The sequence below is a fragment of the Ixodes scapularis genome, unplaced genomic scaffold (assembly GCF_016920785.2).
Source record: "Ixodes scapularis isolate PalLabHiFi unplaced genomic scaffold, ASM1692078v2 PGA_scaffold9__187_contigs__length_104089568, whole genome shotgun sequence".
NCBI lineage: Eukaryota > Metazoa > Arthropoda > Arachnida > Ixodida > Ixodidae > Ixodes > Ixodes scapularis.
The window spans coordinates 38,373,260-38,389,953 of NW_024609884.1; the positions used below are offsets into that span (position 1 = coordinate 38,373,260).

Sequence of the window (16,694 nt, forward strand, 5' to 3'; positions counted from 1 at the left end):
ACGGTGACCACGGCGAGTTCGTTCGTAACTCGTCGTCGCTGTAGCTGGTCGCCAGCTGGCCGCAGTCAAAATGAACAGCTTCCAACATCTCTTGGTAGCAATCACTCTCATCGCTGCTGCAATCAATGTCGAACACTTCGACAAGGCGAGCGATGCCGTAGACGTAATCGTCACGGACCGCATGCTCGAAACGTGGAAGGTAAACGAGCAAGCTGAGGCTCGAGAGGCCAAGAGAGCCAAGTCTGTAAGTGCGTGCAAGGAGACACCGCGCTGGAGGCTGGCTACGTAGCCAACCTCCAGCTCCGCCCGGATCTGCCCTTCCGAGGGGTCCGCATATAAATCGACTTATCCACGAAACTATCGCGCCATTTTCAAAACAAATTTAGCAGGATTATAGGAACATACAATGGGTCCTAGCAGTATAGTTACGTCATCTTTTATTTTTGGCGTGTCATAACCCCTTTATTTTACAAGTTTTGTAAACATGTTCCGAGCTTAATCGCCCGTGGCAATATTTTGTAAAACTTGAATTGATTCTGTTATTCTTGCGCTGGGAATAATGTTAAAGGGGTAGGTAAATGAAAATTTAAATATTCAGCTCTGAAATGAGTCAAGCATGACGGATAATAACTGTAAATGATAATTGCAAGTTTGTATTTTGAACGACTCGCTATACTTTTCGTTTTTAACGGTGCACTCGAGCAAGCGCTCGAAGAGAAGCGAACGCAGAGTGGTGATGCGTCATGGCAGTGGTTCTCAAATGGGGGTCCGTGAAGCCACTTCTGGGGTTTGCAAGACCCTCAACAAAATATTTTTTTTTTTTTTTTTTTTTTTATAGTTGGCATGTTTTGATGAATTGACTAAAATGAAGTGATGTGGCACCTTTGTTTTATGTTTTCCTGCTACATAGCAATAAAAGGCACCTGTTTCGTGCTCCAGATGTGTTAACTTACTAACGTCCCCCCCCCCCCTTGCTGCTGGAAAGGGTCCCCCCACTGCCAGCGGTCCGCAAGGGGTCCCCGACACATCCATGGCTGAGAACCACTGCGTCATGGGATATCCGGCGCAAACGAAAACAGAAAAAAATATTCCCCGCATTCGTGACATAGCAAAGCTGGAGTCGTTATGAGCTTTGCCGTTGGTGACGTTGTCAGCGTTGTGGTGGTTCAATAGCGTTAACGCGTTACAACCGAGCTGTTGAGGCGCCCCTCCATTTCCTCAAGCAAGGTGCGAGGGCCGGCGCTGGCCAATCGCAGCCGCCTATTCGTCGTCGCGATTGGCCAGCACCGACCCTCAAGCCTTTCTCGAGGAAGTGGAGGGGCGCCTCAATTGTAGTGATGTTTGTGAATTCGGCAGTTAAAGTATGCTTGCATTGCGATTTTTTATTTTGAACTTATGAAAGTTTGGACCAGAGCAAAAATTTAACTCCACATTCTATAGAATTGGGAATAAAAAAAAATTATATTTTTGTTAAAACATTTTATTTTGAAAAACCCCTTCGAATTTAACAGATAACAGTTGTGAGGCGAGAACTTTTTTTTCTCATCTCTTCGCTTCCAACTTTTAACAATGCGCTGGAAAGTTTTTGTCGTTTTTTTTTGCATACGTGCAGTTTGTCTTTAGCTTATCTCCCCTTCTGAATCGCTTGTTTTGTGGGCAACAATTTTGGAATCTTTTTTTTTTTTTTTTTTTTTTTTTGCTGTGCATGCGTGCAGAGTATATTTTAGCTTTCTCCTCCCTTCTGATTCGCTTCTCTTCGCTCAATTTTATTCGCAACTTGAGCCTTTGAAATTTTCCTTCTTTCCTACTTCTTTTTTTTTTTTTTTTTTTTTTTTGAGAAAGGAACAGGCTAGAAGACTAATATTGGTGCGGCTTTGGAAGCCTTCCCGGGGGGCAGTTTGATATAGTCAATACCTAGGTTGTTTGTAGTACAAAGTACTCTTCACATGCATTTTTATTCAAATTTTTTGTGAGTTCGATATCGACAATAATTCGCTGTATGTGGGTTCATTCTAAACGGGTTTCACTGTATCTTGCGATGAGGACAGAGTGCTTCTTCTAGTTCCGATACGAAAACTGTTCATTGGCAGGACAACTGAAACAAAATATTCAAATTTATCTGCCGCAAGTGGAATAAAGAAGTGTAACCGAGCAACGCAGTAGCATATGTGTTATTAAATGCTCTTCTCGGTAGCATGGGTTCACCCGCTCAAATTTTCTCGATAAGGGCCGCAGATGTTAAGAGGCCAATATTATAAATTTCTGGCTAAATAATCTTTTTAAACATAGTAGACTCTGTAACTCCAACAAACAAACCGCACCACGACACAGACAGCATCGGCTGCAGTGACACTCTTGTTGATAAGGGCTGGCGACTCACGAGACTTTGCGATCACCCTCCGCCCTCGCCTAACGCATATCAAGACTGGGCAGTTCATCGATTAACCTTCAGATTATTCAACTAATGCGTAAATTGCCTTTTTTTTTTTTTTGCCATTTAATTGGAATTTTGTGCTGGAGAAAGCCAGGGAAAAGTAAAAAAAAATGCCTGCTTTAATATTTATGACATCTTTATTTCTTTTAGGAAACATCCTTGCATGGTAAACCACTTCAGTATGCTTGTGATTGTCATCGAGCGTGATTATACTATTTAAATATTTAACTGAATATGCGCCCGCAGCAGACGATGCACGGCGGTATCCACGCTTATCTACCATTTACAAAACAAGCTGCCTTTTGCCCTCACCCGGTGTGGGCGCATGTGTAGAAACAATGGTCATGTGAGGTGAAGTGTCTGCACATGTGCCATGCTAACAGCAGCACAACCGCAGCGGCGTGACATCAGAGCCACACGTTGGTCTATAACCACACTCCACAGAAAAGCAGACACGCGTAGTTCATAAACAGTACATACAGTAAAACCATGAGACACTGGTAGGCCTGACTAAGAAAAATTAAAACAGCAGTAATTAAATTGCAAAAAGACTGCACATACACATTTGCCAGCAGAAGGGATAAAAACCTACAAAATGTAATGACAAAAACAGCTGGTGAATGCAATGAATAAAGCCTCGAAGCTGGGCCCACAAACAGGATGACACACACCTGGCTGTGAACTCTGCAAACCCGACAGGAAACAATAGCGAACGAGAGGATTATAAAATAAAGGCAACACTCACATGTCCTTCTTCACCTCCGAGTCATCGAACTTGCGCCCGATAAGGCGCTTGGTGGCAGAGAGGGTGTTGGACGCATTGGTCACCGCCTGACGCTTGGCCGGCATGCCCACCAGTCGCTCACCGTCCGCAGTAAATGCGACCACCGAAGGGGTGGTACGTGAACCCTCGGCATTCTCAATCACCTTGGGCGTCTTCCCTTCCATCACTGCTACACACGAGTTGGTTGTGCCCAGGTCAATGCCAATCACCGCACCCTTCACCTGGTCCGACCTGAGCTTGGCGCAAGGTTCGAGCAAGGAGACAAATGGCCCATTAGTACAACAGCCCACGTCTGATACGCAGCATCTAACACCCATGGCTTACACAATGCAAGGCTACATTGCATACCAATCAAGCTTTGGTTCTACCAGGGGTAAATTAATGTACTGCTTTCATTCAGTAAAATGGCAAACTGGGCAATTTTTCATTATGCACGTTGCACTTATGTCTCACGTATCTTAAGATTGTAAGGTTCACCCAACCGGCCAAGTAAACTTTGCAACCTAAATTTCTGCACATTCGAGAAACAAAGAATTACTACTAAATATTTTATAGTTGCTTACTTGTTCCTAAGTTGCTGTCCAATGGCATCCCTTCTGTGTACCAAGGTGTCCTTGAAAAACAAGATGCATACACGTCAAAACTATAGAACAGTCCAGGCTATAACACTAGACCAATTTGCACACCAGTGCAAATTACTAGACTAAAGTTAGCATAAAGATTTTTTTTATAATAATCAGACCAATACGCTACACTCTTGAAGAGAAAATCAAAAGGCAAATATTTTGAAGAACCAGAACAGCTACTGAAAGAACTCAAACTGATGCAAGAGCATGTGCAATTGTCGAACATTAAACAAACATGTGCCGACCCTACAACAGACAGTATTGACGACCAGAGTGAAGGAGTCTATCCCTCTCATGCTGAGCAGGTATTAGAATTGTTTGATGCTAATGCAAAAAAATGTAAACACAGTTCTGTTGGATTTGAATGTGAACACAAACATTGACCAGAGATAGAAAGGACAGTTTCATTCAAGCAGCTGGAAGCTTCCCAGTGGTAGTTCGGCAGTAGTCCCTCTACACGGTAGAAAACGGTAACTACACTGATAATGCCGGCACACTAAGAAACCTGAGGACTTTCATTTCATCCTGCAATTGCAATGTTAGTTGCACAAAGTAATTAGAAAGAAGACGATATGAAACCTGATCATAAAGTAATGAACTGCAGCAAAGTAGAAATTTGGGCTAGTTGGTTCATGATCAGTATTTACAGCGCCAAAAAACTCTCGTCTTTGTCCTGTCGTTTTTTGGCGCTGTAAATACTGATGATCATAAAGTAGTCCACTAATGAGAGTCTCTTGATAATGAACATGGACAACTGCTATCAGTGTGCACAAGTATGCTATCAGAGAGATTCAAAAACCCCTTAGTGGAAGAATATGAATAAAGACAGCCTTATGTACAGCAAGTGGGCTTTACACGTTTTAAAGGGGCACTGACACCCCAAAGGTCGTATTTATTTTTATTGTCTAAAACGATGCAAGTTGCAGTCATAGACACGCAAAAAAAAACGCATCGCGAAAAAAAATTTTCCCGCGCGCGCGCGCGCCTTTTTATTTTGGGCGTTTGATTTTCCCGCCTCTCGCCTCCTCGCTTCTTTTGATCGGTGACGTCAAAAATCAGGAAATTTAGAAGCTTTGTAGGCGACATCTCTTGAACATTTAATTACGGAAATCCTAAAACATGTTTTTTAACGCAATTGCGAACGCACTACGGCCCTTCTTTTTGAAATACCAAAAATCGGGAGTTCGTTGTGGTGTCGTCTCCTGGATTTGTATCCTCCAACGGAAAACAGGCAACACCGCTCAAAACCGGTCCGCGCCGCCCTACCTCGTTGGCGCCGCCGCTCACTCCTTTCCTCCTCGCTTTGGGTCGCCATGGCAACAGCAGGGAGTGGTGAAAGGAAGTCGACTCTCAGGTCTCCTCAATTTTTGACGTCAAGGCACCGGCGCCGATCGCGCGGGAACTTCGAATTCGGCATTTGGAAATTGTTTTTTCACTTCACGAATACTGAATTCCCAAATCTCAAATTTTGTGGGTAATGTCCCGGCATCGTTTTCAATCGTTTCGGATAATAAAAAAAAATATGATTTTGATGTGTCAGTGCCCCTTTAATACATTTCATGTCACACTGAGTATTTCCAAGGGGGTACAGCATGTCATATATACATCTATGAATGCTAAATGATTTATGTAATTTCTGTTTACCCTGCCATCCTAAAGTCCAACTGCAACCAAATTTTAATTTATTCAATCATATTATTCAATCATGTTTTTATCAGGATGACTATAATTAGGAATGTTCTATACCCTACAAAAAGTAAGGGCGCAAACAAACTGGTGAAAGTTAACATTTTAGACAAAATCCCGCGACAAAAAAAGACAACACAACACAGTCTCAAAAACAGCTCAAATTTATTGGACAAAATATTGTTGTTTTATGGGGTACAGGTGCCCCGAAAACCAAAAGGAAGGAAAAAGGGAGAGGATGAACTTCTTTTTCCCAAAAGTACAAGAAAGAGGAAAAGAAGTTCATGCTCTCCCTTTTTCCTTCCTTTTGGTTTTCGCAGAGGAACTTCTTTTTCCCGAACGTACAAGATAGGGGAAAAGAAGTTCATCCTCTCCCTTTTTCTTTTGGTTTTCGGGGCACCTGTACCCTATAAAACCACAATATTTTGTCCAATAAATTTCAGCTGTCTTTGAGACTGTGTTGTGTTGTCCTTTCGCCCCCACCAGTTTCAGGGTTTTTTTCTAAAATTCTATACCCCATTTTTAATTTTCTATGTATTACTCAGCTGTTTACGTTTACTCTAAATTTTGTACACAACACTTGGACTAAGCCATTTTATGCTGTTATTCGGAGATGGGACGGCCATGTCACCCTAGTAAGAGCAAAACTTGGGACAGTAATTTGAATGGGCTTGAAATTAACTACTACTGCAGCCAATATGCGCTGAAACGCCAGAACATGTGGTACTGCCAAAGCTGCCAGTCGCATTTTTCTGCAAAATGTGATGTATGTGTGCCACTCGGCACTTCCATGTCGCCTGTTAGTGAGCAAATGGAGGCGACATTCCTTTGTATAATCAAACCGCAAAACCTATGCATGACAGAGCATAAATATATGAACAAAAAGTTAGGGTGCAAATGAGCTGGTGAATTAACGAAAGAAAACTTAGGGTACAAACAAGCCGGTCAAGGTTTAACATAAGTTAAGACAAAACCCCGAGACTGGGGAAGGACGAAGGACAACACAACACACAATGTCTCAACTTTGTGTGTTGTGCTGTCTTTCATCTTTCCCCAGTCTCAGGGGATTTGTCTCAAATTATGTTAACATAAATATATCGAACTTTCTCAAAACAATTTCTGCAGCACCTTGACTTACGACTAGGGTTCAGTGTTTTCAGTATTTTTCTTCAAATTTGGGGCTACTTTTCAATGTTTCTTTTTTGCATCTGTGTTTTTTAGCATGATTTCAATGCTGGAGAGAAATTAGTGTTTATTGGGCTTGTGTTGTAAAGAGACTTTATAATCACCGGGGGAAATATAATTTATAACATACATAACATTACAGAACTTTATTGAACACATACCAAACACTGTACACAATTAATGAATGTTTAATTAATCTGGCTGTCTCTAGCTTGTGCAGACGGTTCTGCACTCTTCCCGGCCTGCGGAAGTTACAAAAAAAAAAAAAGACTGGTTCCGTTCTCCACAGTATTACGGGCGACGTTTTGCGGGCTGACTTGGATCACCCTTAAAGCCCCCAATGTCACTCCCATATCCTCTTTTCTTCCATGTTCCAGGAAACTTATGCCTGGCCTAAATACCTGGGAACATCATGTTGGTAAAGATAAGAGAAGGGAAAGGGGCAAGGAATATGGTTTTGATAGAAAGTAACAACCCCAAGGACCCAGTCCAGTTCAACTCTATTCCAAGTAAAAAAAAAAAAAAGTAAAATATGTTGGTTTTTTTTGCTTTTTTCTGGGAAGCTGCCATTTTTGCTTGTTTTCTTCTAGGACAGCTCAAATTTTGAATTTTTAGGTTTTTATCGATTCAGAGAATACGGCCTCGAGGGTTTATTTTCTGTGTTTATCAGTGTATACCGAAAACACGGAACCCTACTTACGACCACGTACCACGTAGTAAACCAGTTCACAGCTGAGTGGCTCAAACACAGATGTCTTTTCTGCATTTGCAAGAAACAGATTTAAAACCCTCAAGACTGCCAAAAAAATTGTGCCATACATCTGAGCAATAAAGAGTGCTGGCAAAGGGCGGTAGTATAGGGAAGGTCGTTAGCGACTGTGAACTGCATAATTTATGTGTAACGGGATGAAGGTTGACCTAGAGATGCACCACACAAAAATGTTCTCAGGCTACGAGGGATGAGAAACGCTAGCTTGTCGCAGCTCATCAGTGAACCCTATCCAATTGAAACAGGAGCTTCAAGAAAACCTGGCAATCCAGGTATCCATCCAGACATTCCTGCTACAGTTGAGAACTGTAGTCTTAGTAGCAGACGACAAGGAAGTTCAATGGCGCAACGAGAGCAAGAGGGGAGCAGTGGGACAGCGGATCCACAGGTGCTTTAAATCAGAACCAATTCCTGTCTCGTCTCATGGAACCCCCTTATTCACAGCATTCATTAATAGTTCTGTTCCCTGCCTCATGGAGGACAAACTTCACAACTGATGTTCCCGTTCTCACCTCAAATCAGATTCAAATAAATGGCACAGACCAATACCACTTCTTAATAACAGAAAAACAGAACTGGATCTTCTTAGGCTTCACAAGCCTAACCGCACACTGCTGCTCCACATCAATCGCCAGAGCTCACTATATATCCTGTGAAAGTTGTGAATACTAGAAAAGTCTTTCTGAAATCATCTGCAGGTTTCTATGCACGAAGCAACTAGACTCTCTCTCCATCCCAGGTGAGTTTAAAGACATGGACAAACACAAAAGCTTCAGTATTTATCAATGTCCTTTTTGACCCCATGGGCTTTGAAAGATGGCGATAATAAAGCCCTGATAAAACTGGTTTGCTCTACTGACATCTCACTCCTGGTTAGCTCAGCTGGTAGAGTGGTCCCTGGTTCGCCACCAGGACCAGGCGGATTTTCTTTGGTTGCACACCGGTCACCTCGCTGTGTTTGGAGATTTGTGTTTGTCCTTGTCCCCCTTCTACAGGAATTTATTATTGCCATTCTTGTCCAGCTCGCTTGAACCTTTGCATTAATTGCGTTATCATCATATCTTTGAAAGATGTTGGAAATTTTCACGCTGTTTGCTCCTGTGTTCAAAAGCTAGGGCAAAAAGGAAAAAAATGACGAAACTTGAAAGCATCACAAAATCAACAAATCCGTACTTTACTCTTGTCTTTTCAAATTGTTTTAGCTTTTACTTGCAACCTAAAACAATTGATGTCCAACATTTAATATGTGTAATAATATCAGTTAGAACATTTACTGTTACTAATGCCATGAACCTACTCTCCAAGATCACAAATACATGGCTTAATTGACGTCATATCAGCCGCCATTGCACCGTACCATGTTCCAGAGCCCGTACCCTCTGCGGCATACATTTGACACCATTTAATCTGCTCTCTACAATACTTGCTAAGAACAAATTCGATTTTGTGAAATGTGTGCTGCAGAAGATACGGGCACGGGAGCGTGGTACTGGTATGGTGCCATATGACGTCACATGCACGGCACGTATAAGAGTCCTTGATTACAGTCAACTACAGAGTAGAGGTTGGGCACGTGTTACGAAAGAATCAATGCGGAGAGCAAGTCGTCTGCTTTCTGCGCAGCGGTTGTGGTAACATCAGACCGACGCCGAGCTCCGATTGGCTCTGATTGAAAGGATAGTGGGTAGACCTGAATGCTTGATGCCTTGAGATCTACCCACTATTATTTTCCAATCAGCCAATACGATGTCGGCGTTCTGACATCACAACCCCTGTGCAAAAAGCAGACAAACTTGCGCTCCGCATATCCTTCCTTGCTATGCCAAGCACGAATGCGCGTGATAAAAATTATAATCGTTATTTATCCCAGCTCTGTATAACCTCGCATCGTCCTGAAAAGCACCAACCATTAAACGAAATGAAACTCCTTCTACTAGTACTCATCCTGATGATGGAGGTCATCATGTAGACGACGAGAAACATCGTAAAACGGTGCAAGCACACACCGCACACACGCTGTAACCCAGGCATGTCGCCGGCTTGCGCACAGGAGGGGTCGACGCATGCCGATTCATTCGTCATAGCACAAACACGCTCAACAGCTTTAAGCACTATAGCGATCCAGACACCGAGATAACGATGTGAACGACGTTAAAATCTATAATCAAATACCGACGTCAGTCTCCACTACACTTGGAGCTATGATGAGGCACGTTAACTCCAGTGAACGCAAACCGCACCTCGCATGCCGGTGAAAAAGGGAATTGTTGCATCACCTTTTGAATGCTCTTCAAAGCGATCAACATTTCCCCTTTAATTCTTCAAACACAAGAGAGTAAGAAATTAAAGATGTTTAGCAATATCGGCCAGATAGCAAGTGCTTGCCCAGAAAACAAAAATTTCGGCCAAGGCAATGAATGCGCACTTAGGCCTACTGCGCTCACCATGCAGAAACTCACCTTGGAAGTAAGAGTCACCAGACTACGTTTTAAAAGACTCTCCGAGACGGAGTTTGAGTTTAGAACTGATCGAGATGATACTCGTGCTGCGGTGAGCATTTTGGCAATTATCTTTTTTGAGAAATGTCCACAGAGAGCGTTAAAAGGAGACCCTGGCAGCTAGGCTCACCACACGTGCGTAGAGGCCGAATCACGTGATGAGCTAGTGTCGATGTTGCTTACTGGGATAGTTTTAAAGGGAGCATCCCGGAACGCTCGGAACGTTCTAGAACAGTGGGCGGAGCTTGGAGCCATAACCAGCGCTACAGTGTACCAGTGCCATTACTCGATGCTTGGAGCAAATGGCCAATATTAGCCAATATGCAAGATAGCAGCGCCCCTAGATCAGGAGACTGTGAACTAGTTTCGGTTTCGCCGATTTGTCGTCTGCTATCGTCTCCGCGCCACCATTGCTCAGTTCGTCCTGGATTGCTCCACACTTACGCGCGATGCAGTAAGTACTCCTTTTTTCTCGTCACTACATATCACACGCAGCAAATAACGAAACAATTATGATTTTGCTGGCACGGGGAGCGAGTGAAAACGCCGCAGCGGCAAAGTAAAGTGAACGCAGATCGACGTACGCCGATCGCTGTGCCAGCTCATGTGTGCATTTGTTTGCAACGTCGAGAAGAGCCACTGAGACTAGTACTTCAGTTTTACTACACCCTTGTTTACGTGGCCGATTTCCTCACAGCGACGTAGCAAGAAGTGCATGTTTGCGCTTGAACGCATCCTCGTACAGCGAGGTTCGTCATGAACGCGTTAGCCGGATTGAAAATAGCGATTGACGAAGCTTATAAAACTTGTTCTAAAGCCCTTTACAGGAGCATTTCGTTGAATGGAAATTTCAAGGTTCCCACATGTTACAAACCCCCCATTTTTAAACTTATTGTATAATTTTCAGTGTCACAGGCTTAGGTTTGCTTACGATAGATCTGGCCTAGAATGTGAACACATTGCGAGCTGGTCTGTATCACTCATTTCTTTAAAAACCGGACACGATGAACGAAAAACGATTCTTCAAAAATGTTCAACATTGCCAATCTTTGCACTTAAAACAATATTTTGATCAAATGATTCAGACTTAGAACAATGAACCTAACATTGCAATGAACCAGAGTAGTTCTCCATTTTCATCATGTCTGAAACTTCTTCAGGCACAGAAAAATAAATAATTCAATGTGCAAAATATACTTCATCAAGCACAATTAAATTTAAAAAAAAAAAAAAATAACAAAAACGTTGGTATTTAATACGCGTTGTACAAACAAGGGCCGATTGGAAAATAATGAAACTGTTTGTTTCTCTGAAGTAGAAGCTAGGGCAATGCTGTGCTGGTGTTTGTGAAGGTAATAAATTGACAAGCCTGAACCTGCAGTTGGACCTCCATAACCTTTTTGCATATGATTCCTCAAGAACAAGTGAAAGCATGTGTGGTCAAGAAGGCGCTGGAGAGTGAAAAGTGACCGAAAGGGAGGAGAGCGCCGAAGAAGCGTAAGGGAGCAAAGAGGAGACGACCGCCATATTGGTGCAGCATGCTGTCGGCATAGAGCACTGGCGATGCTATGCGTAGTCTCCGTCGCCAACTTGTGGAGAGCGGCAACTGCACTACCAAACACTCCAATCTGCCCAGACTAGAGTGCCTTCGAAGCAGGACACGAGGGCACCCAGCCCAGACTTATCACCGTGCAATTTCTGGGCATTCCCAACACTGAATAAAAAACTACACCTAACAAAAGTTATCTTCAGATGAAAAGTTGTAGCTGCAATGCTAAAAGTGATGTCACAAAACAGTATTTTTCATGTTTTTGGATCGTTTTTAAAGCATACGTACCGTGTGTGAAAGACGCTACTTTGAATAAGAAAAATGCTCGGAGCTTGTAGCCATTGGTTTCTGAATAAAAAAAAATATGTCATTACATATTAGTCAGCCTTCATACACAATGCAGACAAGCAATTGCCAATTTTTTTCTTTTTCTTTTTTGGAATCGAAGGGCTGTCATTCTAGTGTGGTGGAAAGTGCTCATTTGGGGCAGAACTAAGCAGTCAAATTTTGATGCCTTCAGACATAAAATGCAAAAAAAGTGCCAATGTCGTGTTCACACAGTGTTACGAAATGTAAATAGAATGATTACAAGCTTGGGAAGGGAAATTATTACACCTGACAACTTGCCGCAGGGAAGGTACAAGCACATACAAAGTGTCACACAAAAAAAAAATTAGTTTTCTTTTTCACTTCAATAATAAACTAGGCATCGCCGAACGCTCATTCTCCGCCCAAAGGTTGCGCTAGTCCCTAGAGGTCACAAAACCAGATGCCAAAGTTTCAGCCCAATCCAATACCTTATTCAAAAGTTGTGATTTTCTGAAAATTTCACTGGGAAAATGGAGCATATTTTTGCCCGTTTTCGGTTTCTGGTGACATTGAGCCCCATAAAGAATTCCACTATTTGAAGAACCAATGAGGCTGGCATTTGATTGGGGGGGGGGGGAGGGGGGGGGGGGTTAGGCCATATTGTGTTCCGCCAAGTGTGCCTGCTTTTATATTTTTAAAATTATGTCATTGAAATGAACCATTCAGTCGAAAGTTACGCCGCGTCCTGTCCAGTTCTCCCTTCGTTTTCGTCCATGTTGTTTTGGCATATTACACCATGATACAAAACCAACTAGCCATCCTTATTCTTTAGCATATCTGGCAGTTTTTTAGGCTCTGGTCCCAACTAGAGCTGGAATGTAAAGTTTAGGTACCAGTGTCTGAAGTTTTACAGATGTATATAATGGTACTCGTGGGGATGATGCAACTTATACTGTCTGAGGGCAAGTACACTGCCAGTGATAGAGAAAAGTTATCAATGAGGGCAAGTAAATTAATGCTTATCATAGTTAAGGGCACTAAAACCAAATGTTTTTAATGCAAAAGCATTGTCTCATGGAGAGAGCCGATGTCATCAGCTTTGAAGCCCATGCCAAACAGCACCTTAATTCATTTCTCAAAGTGAAGCCAGCTCCCAGCTATGAAACAACGCAACAGCCTAGCCAAACGGCACTTAGTTTTCCCAATCCCAAAGCAGCGGAGTAAAGCTGATGGATTTCGGCTTCGGCCCCATTGGCTGGCGCGTGCCGACTAGGCTCCCATTGGCCGCTGCGCGTCAGTTTCAACGACCGCCACCCCATGGCGCTGCACGTGCGCGAGATATTATAAGCTTAAATGGTAAAACAAAATGGCTAGGTGGCGTAAGCTACCGCCCGATCCAAAGGGCTCAGCCGTATTCATCCATCCATCCATACATACAGCGGCTCCACCACTCCACGCCCAAGGTCAGCGTGCCAAGAGCGATGTGCATGCTTTTGCATTAACTCATGCTTAGGTGTACCTCGAGCTTTTATTGAGGGTAACCTTAGTTTCCTCAAATGAGCTCAACTGGCTCCTCTCTATGGAGCATATGCAAAGTTTGCAGCTTCATTTTACTTGTCAATATTTCAGCAGAACTACAACTCTTTCCACATATTAGCAGAATTAGCTAGCCTGGCATCCCAAGTTTTGTGAGCACATCACTCAAATGTGACTAAAAGACTTTTCGGCAAATTACCCGAGCACTGGGGAGAATGATGGGAATGTAGGTACATGCACCCACATTATCAAAATAAGATTCAAAGTAAATCAAAATAAGGCTTACTTTAGGTTCTTGCCTTAGAACAGTTAATACTGCAGATGCCATCATGCGCTACATGTACAAATACACCCTCAGCGTGCTCTTGAAATGGTAACCAGAAACAATTGCAGGAGTCTGAAGAGGAGCCTCAGCCGTCAAGAACCTTTTTTGGTACTAACATTTTTGAATGAGTATTTCCAACAAAATAAGACTTATCAAGCAGTTCATCTACAGGCAAAATCCTGAGGTCAAAACAAAAGAAATGCACATAATGGTCTCTAACACAAGTCCCAGACTGCTGTGCATTTGTGCTCTTTCGTGTTCCCAGCCTCACGTTTTTCAAGATGAACTACTGCCTAGCTTGTTTTCAATCATTTCACAATACTCATTTAGTTCCAATTGGCTAGAGAGGATATACATTATTCATAACAAATGCTACTATTCACAGAACATTCTTTTTTTTTTTTTTTACAGTAATACTAAGCACTGAGGAGCATCAACATCAAATTTGAGGGTCGGTTATTAAGACAAATTCAGGCTTTCTGCACTTTGGTCAGTTTTGAAAATTAAGAAAATAAATGGCAAGATTCTTCTGACAGTCATGGGCACATGTTAATATCCCATGGAAATAGATGGCTGCAGCCTGCAAGGCAGCACATCTCATTATCGCTATTGCAGTAGCACTACATTGGGTCCAAATTATGTGAAACATGTTTAACAGCCCAAAATGCTCATTCACACAGCACAATGTGGGACAGTCACTGCACATATTTTATTAAACATTACTCTGCACCCAGTGGTCTTCCAGGCTATTGACCTATCCATTCTTGCACTTGATACAGAACAGGAATGTCAAAGCCTTGGCAAAGGCAAAGTTGAGTAAAAACCAAAGCATCCTGAAGCACACACACAAAAGGGCAACATTTGAATGCTTTTAATCTGGCAAGCTACAGTTGCAAATTGGAACAAATGCTATTCCATGTGCACTCACCAGTAACTGCCTTTGCAACAAAACAGAAAAAAGAAAACCAGCATTGCTTCTAGTATGAGGGACAATGGAATATGGGTCTGATAATGTCGCTAAACCCAAGGAAGTGCACAATGCCGATGCTGTCCCACTCAATGAAAACAGTGAACGCAGCAGAATGTACAGTGCTGACCAAAAATTTAATGGAACATGGGAACCGAGCGTCTTCTCATGGCAGAGCTATCCTGGATGAAGCTAAACAAAGGCTTCTTGACGTAACACTTCGGGATGGTTTGTCGAGTGGTACATCACAAAACTGTTGCTCGGCTGCTGCCAGCATAGCACTCTCATGAGAAGAGACAGTTTGCGTGTTCCATTAAAGTTTGGAAAGCATTGTACACTAAGCACACTGCTTACTGAAGTCAAGTACACAATGAATGTCTGGTATGCGCATGGGAAAACCAGGTGCTCTTGCTGTTGTGCTTCGGATTTTTATGGGCAGAATGATACTCGTGTGAGGCATGACAACTAAATGAACCATCAGTTTGTACACCATCTGGCTTGGTACGCCCACTTCATTGCAGCACATCAGAAGCCTTCTTGATACTGCCTTGTCTCCATCTTGGCAACGAGTACCTCCAGCTGACGCTTGGCTTCACACTGTGGGAAATTTGCCATGTCATAGTAGTTGGGGGCTATCTTTATTAGCCTGAAACAAAAGGAAAAGAAATATACATATATCAGTTAAAATACATATACAAGATCAAAAGAACAAACACTTCATTAAAACATTTTTGGTCATGGCCTAATTAACATCTTATTTTATTTATTTATAAGCACACCTACACTACCTCAAGAGGTAACACAGAAGGGAAAGCACATACACACAAAAGATTTTAAAAAAGCTTAAAACATGCAAAAATTTATGGTGGACTTCGGTCAAATAATTGTAGGAGTTGTTCCCTGTTACATCTGGAGTAAAGAAGTCAAAAAAAAATTTGGGGGGGGGAGCAGTGCACTATAGTTATTTTTTTAACAATTGTCAAACAATTGAAGTTTTGGGCGCCTCCCTACCACTCTCAACTCTTACACCGTCTTCCGAGTCACGTGCGCATTGACGTGTAGCCAACTGCACTGGTGAAAGAGTATCCAGCTGAGTACTCTTTCACAGCCTCCAGCACGCACCGAGTCTGCTTGCGATTCACATGGCGACCTTGAAGGTTGGTCTGACCGATGTGGAGGATGAGAGAGGGGCAAGTGCTAGCCTTGTTGTGAGGAAGTCAGACTGATGTAGTAGTGACGGGGTGAGACTCGAGTTTTGTTTACCTAGGGCAGATGGTGCCACTAAAACTGAATATAGTACAATTTTGTCGATGATATGAGGGTTTTGATGCATTTACTCATGTTGAAACAACAATATTTACAAAAGATAAATGATAGCCTTAGACTGCGCACATAATGGCACTTCTTCCAACTTATTACGATGCACCCAGGTTGGCATCACGCCTTAGTTCCCATGGCCGCCACTTGCGGCTGCAAAGTGCGACATATTCCAGTTTTTCGCTTTGCTATTACCGTATTTACTCGCGTATAGGTCGAAATCGCCTCATCAAAACTGGGGGGTCGACCAATACGCGAATCCCGGTATTATATTTTTCAACTTTTTTTTTTTTTTCGGGGGTCCCGAAGTTAGGGGGTCGACCTATACGACGTATCGACCAATATGCGAGTAAATACGGTATGTCACAAAATCACAATATTTAAAAAGAATGAAGTGGTTTCTCCATTCATTTTGGTACGATAAACAATGTAAAAATTAAAAAAACTGCAAATTCCTTCAAAAATAAAATTGTTGCATCGCCCCTTTAAACATACACTTGCACTTTGAAAAAAACAGCTACAACAATGTTGATTCAACTATATCATTAAGCAGCGTACTCCAGTCTTCAACAGACGGTGGAGAAAAAAAGACCATTTAAAAATGTCAGTTTTGTCTTTAAATGAACTTTTTAAAATTATATTTCCCCTGTGATGCATAAGTAGGCTTTAAAATGTATATAAATTTACAGATACCAGTACAATTGTATAA

General features: G+C 42.4%; 2 protein-coding genes across 4 annotated transcripts in view; both read right to left on the reverse strand.

The window, feature by feature from the left end:
* The window catches only part of LOC8026260 (stress-70 protein, mitochondrial), a 35,868-nt gene extending 25,573 nt beyond the window's left edge, over positions 1-10,295 (reverse strand). Inside the window, exons 1-3 of the mRNA XM_029980791.3 lie at positions 9,944-10,295; positions 3,782-3,831; positions 3,180-3,449 (exon numbers count right to left, since the gene is read on the reverse strand). Coding sequence (XP_029836651.2) covers positions 3,180-3,449; positions 3,782-3,831; positions 9,944-10,042 — 419 coding nt within the window. The 5' untranslated portion in view covers positions 10,043-10,295. The remainder of the gene's footprint in view (positions 1-3,179; positions 3,450-3,781; positions 3,832-9,943) is intronic.
* A 4,093-nt stretch (positions 10,296-14,388) lies between these two features.
* LOC115320639 (putative pre-mRNA-splicing factor ATP-dependent RNA helicase PRP1) overlaps positions 14,389-16,694 on the reverse strand; it is a 44,853-nt gene continuing 42,547 nt past the window's right edge. For all 3 annotated transcript variants that reach the window (XM_040505089.2, XM_029980789.4, XM_029980790.4), the window contains one exon: positions 14,389-15,314. In XM_040505089.2, coding sequence (XP_040361023.1) covers positions 15,194-15,314 — 121 coding nt within the window. In that variant the 3' untranslated portion in view covers positions 14,389-15,193. The remainder of the gene's footprint in view (positions 15,315-16,694) is intronic.